At 56.4% G+C, this 17265-nt stretch overlaps 1 protein-coding gene across 2 annotated transcripts in view; it reads left to right on the top strand.

Annotated features, from left to right (window-relative positions):
• COL23A1 (collagen type XXIII alpha 1 chain) overlaps window positions 1-16748 on the top strand; it is a 326570-nt gene extending 309822 nt beyond the window's left edge. Inside the window, exons 4-22 of one of the 2 annotated variants that reach the window (XM_072728802.1) lie at window positions 171-224; window positions 738-800; window positions 1159-1261; window positions 2677-2754; window positions 4611-4664; window positions 5304-5348; window positions 6142-6231; window positions 7085-7147; window positions 7491-7547; window positions 7822-7848; window positions 9053-9115; window positions 9200-9253; window positions 9467-9493; window positions 12779-12832; window positions 13023-13109; window positions 14184-14261; window positions 14727-15065; window positions 15203-15241; window positions 15676-16748. In XM_072728802.1, coding sequence (XP_072584903.1) covers window positions 175-224; window positions 738-800; window positions 1159-1261; window positions 2677-2754; window positions 4611-4664; window positions 5304-5348; window positions 6142-6231; window positions 7085-7147; window positions 7491-7547; window positions 7822-7848; window positions 9053-9115; window positions 9200-9253; window positions 9467-9493; window positions 12779-12832; window positions 13023-13109; window positions 14184-14261; window positions 14727-15065; window positions 15203-15241; window positions 15676-15678 — 1374 coding nt within the window. In that variant the 5' untranslated portion in view covers window positions 171-174 and the 3' untranslated portion in view covers window positions 15679-16748. The remainder of the gene's footprint in view (window positions 1-170; window positions 225-737; window positions 801-1158; window positions 1262-2676; window positions 2755-4610; window positions 4665-5303; window positions 5349-6141; window positions 6232-7084; window positions 7148-7490; window positions 7548-7821; window positions 7849-9052; window positions 9116-9199; window positions 9254-9466; window positions 9494-12778; window positions 12833-13022; window positions 13110-14183; window positions 14262-14726; window positions 15066-15202; window positions 15242-15675) is intronic. The other variant, XM_072728803.1, reaches the window with a different exon arrangement.
• The last annotated feature ends 517 nt before the right edge of the window (window positions 16749-17265 follow it).

Genomic DNA, 17265 nt, shown 5'->3' with positions numbered 1-17265 from the left:
CGCTCTCGGCTGGTCCCGGAGCTCTGTCCCACCCCCGTCCCAACCCAGGGTGACAGGTGCCGGTGCCAGCAGAGGACTGGTGTGCAGGGGAGCGCAGGGTGGGAGAGATGGCCAAAGCCGGCCGGTATGCCCAGGCCTGAGGGCTGTAGCTTCAGCTGCTCTCTCCTCAGGGGGATGACGGGATGCCAAGCCAGCCAGGACTTCCTGGACCCCCAGGTCCCAAGGTAGGTACCTGTGCCTCCCACCTCCCATGGCTCCCATCTGTCTGGGGAGGCTCCTAGCTGGCCCTTTCACAATGCCAGGGGCACATGCTAATGCCCGGGGCAGGCCAGAGAAAGGCAGTGGGAAGGCCTTGGGCCCCACTTGCCACCGGCCAGGGTATCCCATCCAGCCATTTGCCTCCCCGCATACCCTTACGCCCTCCTCGCTCCCATCCCAGGTGGCCCCCACTCTATCCTGTCCCCAGGCTAGGACCAGGGTATCATCCTTGCTCTCCTAGACCTTGGAGAGGGCCAGCCTGCCTCCACAATGTCTCTTGAGCCCCTGAGCTGCCCTAACGATGCGCCAAGACCCAGATTAGAGTAGGTGGCAAGATCCGGAGTCCACAGGGTTTGGGGAGGAGTCCTGAGGCCCAGAGGGGCTCAGGCACATTCCCCAGAAGTCTATCAAAGCCAGCAAGCCCAGGCAGCCCCTCTCCTGCCCTTGGCACTCACTCACTGCAAATGTCTCTGTTGCAGGGCGAGCCAGGGAATGCGGGGCCTCGGGGAGAAAATGGTGTGGACGGCGTCCCAGGGCCCAAGGTGCCTTACAGTGTGTGGCGCAGACCAGGGACCCCATCGTTGGGTGACAGGGCTTTGCCTCCATTTGCCCTCTTAACTGGGGAGTCCCGGGAGGGCTTGGGCCCCAGGGTCTCATTCCATGGGCAGTCAGAGGCTGGCTGGGGATGGGCGCAGGTGGCATTGGTTGAGTGACAAGGTGTCCTCCAAGCTCTGCCATGTGACTAGGGCATCTCATAGCCACGGGCGCCAGGGCCTCCCTCGGTTGCCCATCTCTACCCACCGTGGGGCCCCTTACAGGAGCCCTGTTCCTTGGGTGCCAGTTGCCTACATTAGTCCCCTAGGGCTCCAGCAAGTGGGTTCTGTGCTTTTTGGTGACTAGGAGGCAGAGGGGCATGGGGTGGCCATGGGCACATGGCTGCAACCTCACATCCCCACAGGGAGAGCCTGGCCAGCGAGGCACTGATGGGGCCACAGGACTACGGGTAAGCAAATCTCCCCTCTGGCCAAAGCAAGGGGACCCAGGGCCCCGGCTTCTTTAAAAACCCCCAGAGACCAGTACCCCAGGGACCCCAGAGAAGCAGTAGAGCTCCAGGAAATGGGAGTCTCTCTCTCTCTTTTTTTTTTTTAATGATCATTCATTAGCGATTTTTAAATTTTTCATCCCACGGTACGTGCTTTTGGCAAAATGCTCAAAAGCAAATGTGGAAAACAAGTCCTGCACTGGTGGAGTGGCTGGCCTCCCAGAGTCTTTTCTTCTCAGGTGCAAGCAGAGACCTTCAGTGCATCATTTGTGGTGTCACCCCACCCCTTTGGGCACCTTCCCCAGCCTCGAGGTTCCTCCCTGTCTCCAGAAGCACAGCCTCCCCGACTGGCCTCAGACCTTTTGTGCCCAGACGCTATTGATTCACCATTATATCCACATCCGGTTAACATCCTGTTCTCCATGCTGGGGCCTCCAAGCAGTCACATGCCCTTATGCTCCCAGAGGTGGCTTTTCTCCTCAAACAAAACAAAACAAAACAAAACTGAGGCTAAACCCATAGTTTGGTGGTGCAGGGGGCACAGAGTATGGAATTGTGTGAACCATACCGTTCCCAGCAGGCCATGACCACAGAGGCTGCTGGCAAGTGAGGCCCTAGCCGGGTCCCTTGCCCTCTGCAAGGGACTGGCCCCAGGCCTGACCAGAGTGCAGCCCCAGCCCTCCTGGCCGTGGCCCCAGCAGAGAGCAGCCTGGGGGCAGAGGCAGGTTCCAAGAGGAAGCGCAGGACCTGCAGCACAGCACCTGCCTGCCTGCACACGTGCCTCTGCAGACAGTGGTGCGCACACACAAATGTGCAGGCCTGGTGGGCATGTGCTTATTAGTCACACACGGCGCCCACAGCCCCTTCCAGAGCCGGGGAGATGGAGGCACAAGGGCAAGATCCAGCCGGCACATCTCGTATCGATCTAAGCAGTGTTTGGGCTTTGGGAGGAGAATGTTTATTTTTGCCTTTTTGCCAACGTTTAAAAATCAGAGGAACTTGATGTCAAAGTGAGACTTTCTGTTTTCCCCCGGAGAACTCCGGGTTAGGGCAGCAGACTTCAGTTCCCACACGAATGACAGCAGGACTAGGCAGTGACATGTTCCTCTCTTGGCTCCAGGCCTGCCCCCCCTTCCCTCCTGGACACCAGCTGCCTGGCCCCTGGAGGGTTTTCTCAGTGACTGGGATACCAGTGGCCCTGTAGATCCCAGAGAATGAGCTCGAGGGGCGGGGTGGGGGGTCCCATCAGGTTACAGCTGAGCCAGCACACGGCACACAGACCTCCATGTGAGCCAGGTTCCTAGATTCCCTGGTTGAGACACAGACGTTGCCACCATGGCTCTGCCCTAAAATTCTTACTCTTCCTCCTGCCTCAGGGTCCCCAGGGCCTCAAGGGCGAGCAAGGAGACACAGTAGTGATCGACTATGATGGCAGAATCTTGGATGCCCTGAAGGTAGGTTCCTGGAAGGACCAGGACCCCACCTTGTTCTCTTCCTGAGGCGACAACCACATACTATGCAAATTAATCCTGCATTTCTTTGCACAAGGGACAGGGGGCAGTTTAGCACAAAGACCCCAGCTTCCCCAGGTACGCCTGATAAGGAAATCAGGGCTGTGCTGAGACCTCCCTGGGCGCTAAGAGCTTCTGTGAACACGGTTTATGTGGGCCTGAGCTCCCTGGAGGCCAAAGCATAGAAGGGAAGCTCCCCGCTGGGGGTGAGGGGCAGGAGACAAAGCTTTCAAAGCATTTCCTGATGTCCTCCTTGCACCTTCCCAGGAAACACAAGCCAGAGGGCTAGGTCTTCTAGTAGCTGGTGGGGGAAGATGACAGTGGCAGGGCTGCCACAAGGAGCCTCAGGGGATGCGTGGCTGCTGAGCCCTACCCGGTGCCTGACAGACTTGGGACCCATCACCACTGGAGAGAGAGGTTGGGTGCCAGCTGTTCACGGCTTCCAGGAAAGGGAGCTCAGGAGGGACAGGAGCAAACATCAGACACCAGACTGGGCCTCGGCACCTGACCCCACCTGAGCTCCATTCCAGTTATCTCCCACAGGCCTCAGGGAAACACAAGCCGGTCACACCACGGGCCCGCATGGTGCTGTGTGGCCTGAAGGCATGCACAGGCTTGGTGCGTCCAGGCCCCACTTGGAGAACCAACCTGAGTCCAGGGAGGTGGGATGTAGATATTGGCTGCCAGACTGGAATGAGGCATCCAGCCAACGGGCAGTGGGCTGACAGTTGGTTCTTGATCAGGGAAGCAATGTTAATAATACAGATTGTGGGGGTGCCTGATGGCTCAGTCAGTTAAGCATCTGCCTCCAGCTCAAGTCATGATCCCAGTGTCCTGGAATGGATCCCTGTGTTCCCTGCTCAGAGGGGATCCTGCCTCTCCCTCTCCCTTTGCCTGCTGCTGCCCCTGCTCTCTCTCCGTCAAATAAATAAAATCTTTTTAAATATGTGTGTGTGTGTGTCTGTGTGTGTGTGTATGTGTATGTGTGTGTGTGTATAAATTGTGGGCAGGCTAGCTGAGGAATGGCATGGACAGTGAATAAAAGTGGATGTGATGGCAGGGGGGCCTTGGTGGGGTGGGGTGGGCTCTGGGCCTGGGCAGGTGGAATGGAAGAAGATAGGAAGACCAGAGATGTCTCAATGGAGGTGCTAGCAAGAAGGGGACAGTTTGCTGGGATGAGGGGAGTAACAGAGCAGGGTGCAGCCTTGAGGAGGAGGCATGCATCCAGAGGGTGACGATGAGCCATGTGGGCAAGTGGCCTGTAGGAAGCCTGGGCCAGAATGGGAGCTTGGGAGTAGGATGAGACACCATCTCTTATTCATGACACCTAGGACTCTCCAGCCCTGGCCAACAGCAGAGCACAGAGCTGATGGGCAGAGAGCTCACAGGAGGGATAGAGATGCTCTATCCACTGTCAGGGATAAAATTTTTGGCTGGTCTTGAATACCAACAGGAGATTTACCCATGCTTCAAGAGGCAATAGGGAGCCATCGCAGGATCTTGAGCAGAGGAGTATTGTGAAGAAAGCTGTATTTGGGGTATACTAGCTCTGAAGGCAGAGGGATTCTGGATCTACTGTGGTAGTGGGACACCATGGTATCTCATCCAGTCCCTGGTGCCACCTCCCTGCCTGCCTACCCCCTGCCACCGCCAGACAAGAGAGCCTGACCTGACCTGACATGGTGGGAAGCTGTTGCAGGCCAGCCGGACAGAGCCCCAGGCCCCGGGGGGAAGGAATGAGCCAACAATTGGGGGGGACGACCTGCATAAATACTCACCAGGTTGGCTTTCACATACAGGGTCCTCCCGGGCCACAGGGTCCCCCAGGACCACCAGGGATCCCCGGAGCCAAGGTCAGTTCATGGACAGTTGTGTGGGCCCCCTCCAAACCCCTTAATTCCAGCACCCACCTCCCCTCTCCTCTCTGCTTCTCTCCTGGATCCCACCCCAACTTCTGGGAGCTCATAGACGGTGGCCCTGCTCCTTCCGATCCAAGCGTGGTGCCTTCCTCCTGGCCCTCGCTCCTCCAGGAAACCTCATTCACGAGTGTAAACCCTTAAGATATCCCCAGGTCCCAGAGATGACATAGCTGTTCTTATGGCCTATGCACATTGTTTACCCCACCCAGCTGGCTCAGGAGAAAGAGCTCAGACTTGGAAATCGGGTAATATCTGGTCCTGGCCATCGCCCTGTTCTGTGTGGCCTGCAATGAGTCATTTAATACTCCCCTCCCCAGAGTCTCAACTTCCAAACTGGTGACCTCCCAGACTATAGATTATAACTCTGGTCTGCATCTGCCCAGAGGAGCTGAGGAGAGGGCCAGTGCCTGGCACGGGGCTGGCTGGGTACCCAATGGGCACCTTCTGAGATACCACCAACTGCAGAGACCTGACCCAGGGACATTGTGCTGATTGGGAGAAGCAGACCAGCCATGGGTCTCTCTCAGGGGCCACCAGACACCGTAACCTCTCTTGCTTTTTGTTCCCTTCCAGGGCGAGCTGGGATTGCCTGGTGCCCCAGGAATCGATGGAGAGAAGGTCTCTGGGCCTTTCATTTGCTTGGCGATGCTGGTGCCTAGTGTGGGGCTCTGTGTGTGTATGCATGTGTGTGTGTGTGTGTGTGCACGTGTGCACAGAGTTAGATGCCACAGAACAGAGTACGCTGCCTGGGTGAATGTCCTGGTTCTGCCCTGAGGCCTCAGGCCAGCTGCTCACTTTCTGGTTCCCCACTGGGAGGGGAGGATGGCACAGTTATTAAGAGATAATTCTGTGTGTGGAAAACAGAGAGCGATGCATTGTGTGTGATATAGCGAAGAGTCTTCAAATGTTACCTAATGCCGTTACTGTTACTCTCAGTATAGTGAGTGCTGTGAACATTGCTGTAAGTGTACACACCTATGTGTGTGTTCCTGTACACATAGCACGGTGTCAGGGGCATCACTGACATTCATGGGAGTGGCTGTAGTGCCAGGTCCCTAGGTGAGCCACACCTCCGACACTACGTGATGGAGAGAGGGAATGAGTGGATGGTGGGGGGTATGTGGGGGTTGGGGGCTCCACTCACCGGTGTCTGAGATGTGAACACAGGGTTGACCCCCCCCCCAAGCCCTGTGAGGGCCCCTGCGGGGGCTGCCCAGTCCCACTCACTCCACCCCTCCCCCCGCTGGCCCACCCGGGCCCCTTGGTGCAGTCACTGCCTGGGTCAGAGGCAGGGACCCACCTGAAGAAGGGGGAGTCTAACCTGGCCGGACTAAGCCCTGGGGACCCACTGGGGCAGGGAGGGGAGCCTGCCTGCTGATTTCCACCCACTCCTTGTACTTGTGGCTCGCAGGGTCCCAAAGGAGCTAAAGGAGACCCAGGAGAGGCTGGGCCGACAGGACCCAAAGGGGAGGCAGGCGAGATGGGGCTGTCGGGCCTCCCGGTAAGTGGCTGCTTGGCCCTGCCCTGCTCTGCCCAGGCGGGGGTTCCAAGGCCAATTCGTGCCCACCCACCTGCAGCTTCGGGGGAGAGGGGCACAGCGGGGGCCCCGCTGACACCACCCAGCCCCGGGCCACCGATCTTTGACAGGAAGCTCTGCCTCAGCCTATGCCTCTTGGACTCTCGGAGTCCCTGAACTCTCTTCCTTCTCCATACAAGGACCTATCTTCTGCCTGCCTCCCAAGGCCACTGAACAGGTGAAAGGGAGCTGGCAGGGGGCTGACCACTCAGGATGGCATCCTGCTCTGTCTCCTGCCAGCTCTGGAACCCTGCACGAGCATCCTAACCCCCCTTGGCCTCGGTTTCCCCACCTCTAAAATGAGGGTGATTGTCTCCCACTCGTGAGATCCTGTACATGAGCCTGTACAACAGGGCTGAGAGTGGTGGCCACGTGATAAATAGCCGCCCATCATCACCATCATCATGGCTGGACTCAAATAGTTGTGGGTTCAAGTGGCTACCGGGTGCCACCTCTTCACATCTGTGTTCATCCATGAGGCTCCTTCAGCTAGAGAGGTGGTTGGTCTTAAACCCGGGTCTTCGCTTCCAGAGCCGCTGGGTGCCCCCGACACCCGCCTCACAGGATACAGTTTATATCGCTTTTAATGGACTCTCCAAAAACCCACTTGCTGGGCACCCAGAGAGTGGCACCAATTTAGGGGAAACTGCTTCAAGCTGCGGAGGCCAGCTCGTGACTGATGCTGCAGGCCTCATGGGGAAGGAAGGGGAGCTACCAACACCGTGGGTGGTGCTTTTAGTGATGGACAGAAAGGGCTGAAGACCATCCTCTCCTGCAGGGCACCAATGGCGCCAAGGGGGAGAAGGGAGAGTCGGCATCTGACAGCCTACGGGAGAGCCTGGTAAGGGGGTGCTGCTGAGGACCAAGGTCTCCCCTCAGTGTCAGGCCCAGGCCGACTGGGTTCCCGAACCTTGGGACAGAAAGGCCATGTGGCCTGACCAAACCCAGGGCAGTGAGGGAGGTGGAAGGAGGGAGCCTCGGGCTGTGTCCCCCAGCTGAGGCCCATCTGAGAACCCCAAAGGCCAGCCCCTGGGCACCCTTCTGGGGGCGGGAAGAAGACTCAGCCCAGTAGCTCAGGGCCTAGCCCCCCTAGGACGGCTCATCCACTGTCCAGTGTGTTCAAGTGTGGGCGAGTGAGGTATGATGGAGCGGGGGTGTCTAATCCACTTCTAACTGCTTCCTAGGCCCAGATCATAGTGGCGCCAGGGCCCCCTGGCCCCCCTGGTCCCCCAGGCCCCACGGTAAGAACATTTGGCTTGAAATAGCCGAGATATACAGAGGATGGGGAGCCCAGGCTTGGAGCTGTGACCCAGAGAAGGACAGGACTTCCCGGCAGGGAGGGGGCATATCTAGCAATCTGGCAGGGCCTGGGTCTGGGCTTGGGAGGTTGCAGAGATCAGGATCACAGGGGCCACAGAGTGGCCTAGAAGCCTTGGTGACCACTGCAAGAGGAATGTGGCTCTGAGATCCAGACCCAACCTGATGGCCTTTCTGATTTGCTCTGTCCTCCTCCAGGGCCTTCAGGGAATCCAGGGTCCCAAGGTGAGTTCTGGGGCGTGGGGGGAATCCTCTCTACTCACTGCAGACTCACAGCCTGCATAGTTCCAAAAAGCCTTGCGAATGGGCCCCACGCTTGGCCCCTGACCACCTCTGCGTTACCCCAGGCCCTGAACACTCTGAATCCCCTGGAGTATAACCTCCTTGATGCCCTCAAGGCTGGTGTCCCCTAGCCCCACACGGGGACTCTGTTCTTTCACCTTGTCCCTCTGCCCCAGCCCTAGTCAGCTGCCTCTACCTCCTTGTACCATGCCCCCTTTCCTTACACACTTCTCTGCATGGCCCCCATACGCACATCTGTCTCTCAACTGCCCACAGCCTGGACATGAAGTCTTGGGTTTGGTGTGTATTACATAATGTCCTGTCCTCTGCTCTTAAATTAAAACCGTGAGCATGGCCTGCCTGTGTGCCCTGCATGGGGGAGGCCAGCTAGCCTCACTGCTGGCTACGCCTGGTTTCTCTCTTGTTCACCCTGCGGGAGCATACATCTCTGATTCTCCAACCCGGAGGCCAGCAGGACTCGGCCATGAATCCCATAGCTGAGCGGAGCCCAGCCTATGGCCTGACCAGATGTGCAGCTTCTGGCTCTGTTTTGCCCCAAGACCTCCCCCAGATCGTGTTTAAAAGAGACAGCTGCTGGCATAGACGAAGTCCAGTGCTGTGGCTTAGCAGCCACAGTGGTGGGCAGCCCCGGTGGCGCAGCAGTTTAGCGCCGCCTGCAGCCCAGGGCCTGATCCTGGAGACCTGGGATCGAGTCCCGAGTCAGGCTCCTGCATAGAGCCTGCTTCTCCCTCCTCCAGTGTCTCTGCCTCTCTCTCTCTCTCTCTATGTCTATCATAAATAAATAAATAAATCTTTAAAAAAAAAAAAAAAGAAAGAAAGAAACCCTACTGGTCCTTAGCTCTGCTGCTTCTTGGCTGTGTGGCTGGACCTGTCCCTGGCCGTCTCTCTGCCTCTCTTTACCTATGTGAAATGGCTGTGAGGTAGCTCATATGCCGGAAAAGGTAAAATGCCCACACTTACAGCTCATTCTGATTACCATTTGCACTGGAAGGAAGCCAGGGTCAAGCCCGTGAGAGCCTAGAGTCTGTCCCCCTGCCCTGCACATCCCAGCACAGCCCCAAGCTTTCCTGTCCTGCTGGTCTCTCTGACTCCTTTCCCCTGACTGATGTCTACTCTTTCCTTCCAGGGATTGGATGGAGCAAAGGGAGAGAAGGGTGTGGCGGGTGAGAGAGGCCCCAGCGGCCTGCCTGTGAGTGTCATGAGCCTTGTTTGTCCCTCCAGGGCCTAATTTCTGTAACTGTCATGCCTCTTGACCCATTCCTTTTCCACCCAGGGGCCAGCTGGCCCACCGGGCCTTATTGGGCTGCCAGGAACCAAAGGAGAAAAGGTAACAACCCCCTTTAATGCCTCCCAAGTATGACTGCATGTTTATAGTGTCACTTGGCCGTGGGGACTCAACCCCTGCAACACACTGGCCCAGGGCCAGAAATCAGGCTTGTAGACAACTCACAAGGCTGAACGTCTCAGCAGTAGTGTTCCTGGCACGCACACACACCCCCCTCCCACAGGCCTCTCATATCTCCTCTTTATCTTTCCTCAGGGAAGACCCGGGGAGCCAGGACTAGATGTAAGTATCTCATCGTTCACTGTGATCAGGCTCCTCCTGTATGTACCTTCTGCCCTTGTGCTGGCCATACAGTAATCTGATCTGCTTGGCTAGGATGTGACCCCATTCCCCATGGCTGGGACTCCAACTAACTGGATCCCTCTGTGTCCCCAGTGCCAAGTCTAGTTCATAGCCCAGAGTAGGTACTTGATGAGTGGATGGATGGATGAGTGATAGATGGATGGAAGATGGGTAGATGGATGCTGGGTGGATGGATGATTCATGGATGAGTGATAGGTGGATGGATGGATAATGGATGGGTGGAAGATGAGTGGATGGAAGATAGATGGAAGGATGATAGGTGGATAATGGGTGGGTAGATGATAGGTTGGTGGATGATGGGTGAATAGAAGATGGATAGATGATGGGTGGATGGGTGATGAATGGAATATGGATGGATAATGGTGGATGGTTAATGGATGAGTGGAAGATGGGTGAATAGAAGATGGATGGATGATGGGTGGATAGAAGATGGGATAATGGTGGATAGATGATGGGTGGGTGGATGATGAATGGATGGATAAACTGATGGATGGATAATGGGTGGTTGGATGACGGATGGATAATGGTGGATGGATGATGGGTGGATAGAAGATGGATAGATAATGCTGAATGGATGATGGGTGGGTGGGTGGATGATGGATGGATGAATGGGTGGATGGGTGGATAATGGGTGGATGGATGATGGATGGATAATGCTGGATGGATGATGGGTGGATGGGTGATGAATGGAAGATGGATGGATATTGGTAGATGGGTAATGGATGAGTGGAAGATGGGTGGGTGATGGGTGAATGGGAAATGGATGGAAGATGGATGGATAATGCTGGATGGATGATGGATGGATGAATGGATGGATGGATAATGGGTGGATGGATGATGGATGCATAATGGTGGATGGATGATGGATGAATGATGGATGGATGGTTGATGAGTGGATGGGTAATGGGTAACTGGATGGAAGGATGATGCATTAAAACAGGAAGGTTAAAGGAACAAGAAGAGAGCAGTGTTGCAATATCATGGTGAGACAATGAAGCTTCAGCTAGGACCTTATTGTGGGAAGGAAAGGAGAAAAAATGTTAGCCTAAAGTTGATTGGATCAAGTGTCTTTTGGTTGCCAGCAACAGAAAACATTTCAAACTGGTTTAAAGCCCTAACTGAGAAATCCAGAGGGACAATGCACAGATCTACACAACCCAGCCTCTCATGCTTTCTTGTCTGTGCTTTCCCTGTGGGGGTGTCATTTCAAGTTACATGTGGTGATGGGATGGAGACAGTAGCCCCAAACCCACATTTTCCCAGACCCAAACCCTGGAGAAAGACTATTTGCTTCACTCTCTTCTTTTAGACATATCTTATCAATTCTCACTGGCCCCAAGTGCTGAAATATCACTTGGCCATAAGAAAGGCAGTGCCCTGATTGGCCAGCTCAGATCACATGCTCCCTTCTGGAGCCAGGAGCAGAGTGGGTAGATTATATGAAGGGAGGGTTGTTCACACCTCGCAGCTATTGCAAGGGGAATGGTGACCAGATACAGGGCTGCAGGGATTCTGGTGCCTGTGCCAGACTTTAAGGAGAGAATGCCACCTTAGAGAGCAACTGTAGACACAGAGTTTCTGATTGGGAAGATGGTGCCCATCCATGAAAAGTGTCCAGAGAAGAAGCCAATGCTGAATCCAGTTCAGGCTCTGGACCCAAAGAGGTCGTGGAGCTAAAGAGACCATGCCACCAGCAGTGAGACCACAGTTGCTCCTAGGAGGCCTGGAGCTCAGAGTGGCATCTCAAAGCCACGCCTACCTGCTCTACCTGGCAAGCCTCTGGCTCCGCACCCACTCCACCTGGTCCAGCCAACATGGGGAATCTGCTCAGAAGCCTCCCTGACCCCATACCTGGATAGAATAGCCTGTCTCCCTGGTTCCCCATGGCATCTGGTTCATCCTATGTCATTGAGCATTGACCATTGTCTTCTATACCCTCTTGCCTGTCACATGAGACCACAAAGGAAGTGTCACATTTGTTCCAGTGGGGTTTTAATTTATGCATGTGACCGAGTGACAACCCACAGAGGTCAATGCCAGTAAAGGAAGAATGCGTTACTTATGTTTCCTGAGAGAAGGGCTCACCTCGCTATGGAGGGTCACATGGGGAAGCACCATGTTCGGTCGGGGGGAAAGAAAGGAGTGGAGGGCAGTGTTTATAGGGGTTTCCTTGCAAAAGGCAGGCAGGGCAGAGGAAACAGTTGAGGACTGGCTAGTATAAAGGTGTGAAGAGTGCAGGCAGGCTCCAGGCTGGAGGGGTGGTGTCGCTCTCCTGGTACCTGGCCCGGGGATGACTTGGGGCAGGAGAAGCATCAGATGGTGTGTGGGAAGCAGATAAAGGGGGTGATTGGGAGATTGTTGGTTTACACATGAAATGTGCTCCCAGACCAGCCCTCTGCTACGCCCCCTAGCCAGCCTCTCCCTAGCCAGCAAGTTCTTTAAGATGTCAAAACATCATAAGGAACAGAAAATAAATAGGGGGAGAAAGGAGACATATCAAATCTGTTTCTCTGTCCTTAGCATACAGCCCACAACCCAGTTCCTAGTGGATGCTTGGAAATGTTGCCTCCATGGGTAGATGGATAAATGGACAGGTGGATGGATGGGTGGGTAGGTGTATAAGAGATTCAGCCAGAGGCAGACAATAGGTCACCATTTCTCAGTCTGACAAAATTGGTGGCGTAAACTTCCATGAATTTCCATGTCCCTAGCCATGCCCTGCTGCATCTGGCAGTGATGGGAGAGAAAGCCCCTTGCCAGGGGCTCTACCTGAGGCCTTCTTTTTTTTTTCCTAAGATTTTATTTATTTATTCATGAGAGACACAGAGGGAGAGGCAGAGACATAGGCAGAGGGAGAAGCAGGCTCCCCGTGGGGAGCCCAATGTGGGACTCAATCCCCGGACCCCAGGATCACGCCCTAAGCTAAAGGCAAATAAATGCTCAACCACTGAGCCACCCAGGTGTCCCTCTGCCTGAGGGCTTCTGTCCAGAGACACCGATGGTGTTCTCCTCTGGAGGAAGCAGTGCTGGCATCTTGAATGCATGCTTTTCTCTAAATCAGCCAGGCACCCAGCACATGTGTCACCTAGGAGTTGGCGCTGGGCCAGTTTGTACCACTGATCTGCCTAGGGCAAGGCAGTGATGGTCGGGAGGGTCATGGAGAGGGATAGCACACCTCAAACCTCACTGTATTCCTTTTGCCAGGGTTTCCCTGGACCCCGTGGAGAGAAAGGTGACCGGAGCGAACGTGGAGAGAAGGTGGGGGCAGGTGGAAAGAATGGGGGGTGGGAGTGGTGGCAAGATATGAGCCGAGGCAGGTGAAGGCTGGGGTGGATGGGGATAGTAGGACGGGGTGGCTGCTGGCTGGAGGCCCATCTCTTTGAGACTTGGAAGAGGGGTCCTGGGCCCTGCAGCCACAACCATCCCCTGCATTTCCCTCCTTGTGCAGGGGGAACGAGGCATCCCGGGCCGGAAAGGCGTGAAGGGCCAGAAGGGTGAGCCAGGACCGCCAGGCCTGGACCAGCCATGTCCTGTGGTACGTGTCGGAGCAGAGTGGGAGCCCTGACCCAGGTCTTTGCTGCCCCAGGCCAAGGTCAGGCCAGCGTCTTCTCTGTCCTCGGGGAGACCACCATGGCTGTCACTGCCATCGTGTCACTCCTCTCACTCTGGTCCTGACTCCCCTTCATCAGCATGGCTCCGGGAGACCCCCCCAGCCCCTCCACAGATGGAGGCAGGGCCCAGGGCAGAGTGTTTGCCAGGGTCACTGCCCTTCTTTTCTCAGCTTCCTTGGCCTTCACAGGGATCAGGGCACCCTTACCTCTCTGGGTGTAGGCCCCAAGGAGGAGGCTTTTTTTTAAAAGATTTTATTTATTTATTCATGAGAGACACAGAAAGAGAGGCAGAGACACAGGCAGATGGAGAAGCAGACCCCTTGCAGGGAGTCTGATGGAGGACTTCATCCCAGGACCCTGGGATCATGACCTGAGCCAGAGGCAGATGCTCAGCCACTGAGCCACCCAGGTGCTCCAAGGAGGAGGCTTTGGCTGGTATGGGTGGCCCTGACACACCCATGCACCTCCTCTGTGTCCCCCAGAGTCCTTCCCTGTTCCCTATGCCTTCCTCCTTTCTTTCTCTCTCAAATCAGCTTCTGATGGCGATGAGACCTTGGGCCTGAAGTAACCACGATTTAGTCCCCAACCACCCACTACCGAGGGCAGAGAGAGTTCACACGTCAGACTCTCCCGTGGAGCTCAGAAAAGACAGGCAAGACAAAGCAGGGAGTTTCCATGCTAAGAGTGAGCAGATAGCCACTCCCAGCCACCTTCCAAAGGGGCATCAGGGTGAGGAACCCCAGAGGCCTGGTCTCTGACCGTAAGTCACACTGGCCTCTGTTCTCCTCATCCATGAGTCTCCTCATCCGTGCAGTGGGGGTGTTCATCCCTACCCCCAGAGGTCTTGAGGAGTGAATGAGAAAAAAACCAGAAGAGCAGAGAGGTAGGCAAACACACGAGGTGCAGGGATGCCAGGGGGACGCGGTGGCCCAGCCTCACAGCCCCGGCCCTGGGCCAAGACTTCTCTCCGAGTCATTCAGCCTTCATCTTTCAAACAGGAATATCCTAGCTGTGGAGGCAAGCGAGGGGCGCCGGGCTCCAGGGCCCTGGCCAGGGGCAGCGGGCCCTGCCCTGTGGTACGAGGTCTGGCCTGCTGTGTGCTGTGTTGTGCTGTGCTGGGTGGGACATCTGGGTGCTTGTGCCCCCTACTCTGAATCACACCCCTTATCCTGCCTTCCTGTCCTGCCTGCCCCTCCTCCCCACTTCCCTTTGGGTCCCAGCCAGTGCCCTGGTGGATGTGCAGAGTTCCAGGGCCTGTGCTCCCATGGCTGCCTCCAGAGTGCAGTGTTTTCCCAAACTGGGGTTCTGCAGGGACTTTGGACTGATTGATGGGTCAGCCTGTCCCTCTCCAGCTCTGCTGCCGGGCCGCGCCCCCCCCCCCCCCCCCCCGCCCCCAGCCCCCGGGCCACCTGAAACCTGCCCCACCCCTTTGTGTCTGAGTGCTGAGCCAGCACTGGCATCGCTGGTGCCCCAGACAACCCCAGCCCCCCACACCCCGATCTGTACCCTGAGAGCCTCAGCCTGCTCTGTCTGCCACTCAGATCCAGACACGGGGACCAGGCCAGGCCAGACGGGCATCCTGCTCCCTGGACTGTCCTTCAGACACTCTTGAAGAAACTCCTGAGAGCTCTCAGGCCCCCGGTGTGAGGGGCCGGAGCCACTGTCATGGCTACCAGGCGGGAGGCCATGCAACCCCTCAGGGGGCCAGGGCTGGGGCCAGGGCCAGGCCCTGCTCCTGGCCAGCACATTCAAGCACAAGCCCCAATACCCCACAGTGTCCTGGTTCTGTCCCCTGCTGGAATGTCCCAACAAAGCCCCACAGGGGTGCACTCAGAGTGAACACAGGCCCTCGTGTCTCATCTCATGACCCAACTACCCAGGTGAAGGAGCATTTGGGCCCTGCTTCAGGGGCCTCCTCCCACAGGGCAAGACTCCCTACACCCAGGGCAAGACTATTTGGAGTGTAGGGAGCTGATCAGTCCCCCATCCCCATCACTGAAAACTTTCTCTTTTCCAGGGCCCTGATGGGCTGCCAGTGCCTGGCTGCTGGCATAAGGTACCTCACAGGGGAGAGTCTCTAGGACAGATTGGGAGGAGGGGGCCAGCAAGGGGGGCTGTGGGGGCTGGTATCTGCAGCTCCCCACACAGGGATGGAATAGCCGGGTTTCCCATGATGATGTGACCCTAGTTTTGACTCTCCCATCATGTGGCCCAGGGCTTGGGGCTGTGGTCCTAGGTGGTGATGCAAGGCCCACCCTGTTGGTTATTCTGGGCTTACTCGGCACCTGGCCCAGCTAGGGCAAAGCCACCTACGTACCCTGGGACTTTGTCCCAACTGCCCCACTGAGGGGGGTGGGGAAGCCATGAGCTGGGGATGAGAGATTTGAGGGCACACCTGTTCTAGAAGAAATGGGCAGGACAGGAAGCCCAGACCAGGGCGAGGCCTCTGGGGCCTCCCTCCTCACCTTCCGCCTGTCTCTTCTCTTCCAGTGACCCCCGTACCCAGCCACAACCTGTACAGATGCGTGTGGACGTTTTTAATTTTTGTAAAAAAAAAAAAAACAAAACAAAAAACAGTAATATATTGATCTTTTTTTCACGGGATGCACCACCTGTGGCCTTCTAACATTCAAGAGTGTGCCTGGCCCAGTGCCAGAATGATCAGCATGTGAAGCTGGCAGGAAAGTAGATAGCCCAGTCCAGGGGAGCTGTGTACTTGGTTGAGGGGGCAGCCATGAGACTTGGCTTATCCCAGAAAGGAGACGAGGGTGAAAGTGCCTGGCTCAGGAGAGGCTGCAAAGATGCTGGGTTGGGCCTTCAGCCACCTGATTAGCAGAGAGACTGCCCCCTGAACCCTGGAGCCCTGGAGCGCACTCCATCCAGAAGGGTCCCAGCCTCTCTGGGACCTTAGTGCCCCTCTGGGCCTTAGTGCCCCTCTGGGCCCTGGGTTCCCCAGGGCAGGATCAGATTCCTGCCCAGCACTTGCAGCCGGGTGCTGGGAGCTCTGGGGGGCACCCCCAGCAGGCCTAGCTCCCACCAAGTCCAGTAGGCTTCAGGAGCCCAGCCTGCCAAGAGAACATGTGTCCTCTGGCCTGGAGGAGAGGCCACGCACTGTGACCACTGCCTGTGGACCCAGCTGCAAAGAAGCCTCGTGATCCCTGAGTGTGGAGGACAGTGGGTCCCAGACTGGAGTGGCTGCCACTTCCCACCTGTCTCATATCACCCAAAAGAAGGTCATGACAGGACTTTGAGAGCCGAAGGAGACTGGCCTGCAGCTCAGAGTTTGGGTTGCACCAGCCTCAGCTCTCCCACCCAAGAGAACTCTGGTCAGCCTGCCTCAACTGCCCCTTCGGATGAGCTGTGCAGACCAAGAAGGCCTCGGGGCTGGTTCTGGGCTATAGCCTGAGCAGGGGTTCTGAGACCCAGCCACTGGTGCCCTGAGGAGAGAGGCTTCCCCACCCCTGGCAAGGGATCCCAGCTGCAACCTCCATCCAGTACAGCTGCTTGCCTCCCTTCTCTGTATAGACGGAAACTGCCGCGTGTAATAAACCACAATGTGTGTATGGGTGTGATTCTCCTTGCACACTGCCGCTGAGCACCTCTGGGGGTGGGGGGAGGGACAAGGGGACGCTCCCCAGATCAGAGCCACCCCAGAAACCAGAGGAAGTTTGTTCAAGGTCAGGGCAGAGATAGGGTTTGGGGTTAGAAAGACAGACCCACAGCCTGGCTCTGCCATATGCCGGCTCAGCCCTGTGTCCACTCACTCATGTCATGGAGTCCCCAGATGCTCCTCTGATCCAGTGACCAATGACTGCTGCATGACAGATCACCCCCAAGCTTACCTTAAACCAATAATATTTCTCTTTCAATGGGCACAGCCGGGTAGTTGTCACTCAAGCTCTCCCATGCATGGTGGTTGATGCTGGCTGGCAGCGGGGACCTCAGAGGGCTAGGACCCCTCTCTGTGTCCTGGGCTTCTGCAGGGCATGGGTCCCCATGGTGAGTGTCCCAGATCACCAGTGGCAGGCTGGTGACCTTTTGTGGTCAAGCCTCAGAAATCATATGGTATCACTTCCTGCC

This window comes from Vulpes vulpes, chromosome 12 (genome assembly GCF_048418805.1).
Source record: "Vulpes vulpes isolate BD-2025 chromosome 12, VulVul3, whole genome shotgun sequence".
NCBI lineage: Eukaryota > Metazoa > Chordata > Mammalia > Carnivora > Canidae > Vulpes > Vulpes vulpes.
Note: the sequence above shows the minus strand (reverse complement) of the source record. Positions and strands in the feature narration are given on the sequence as shown.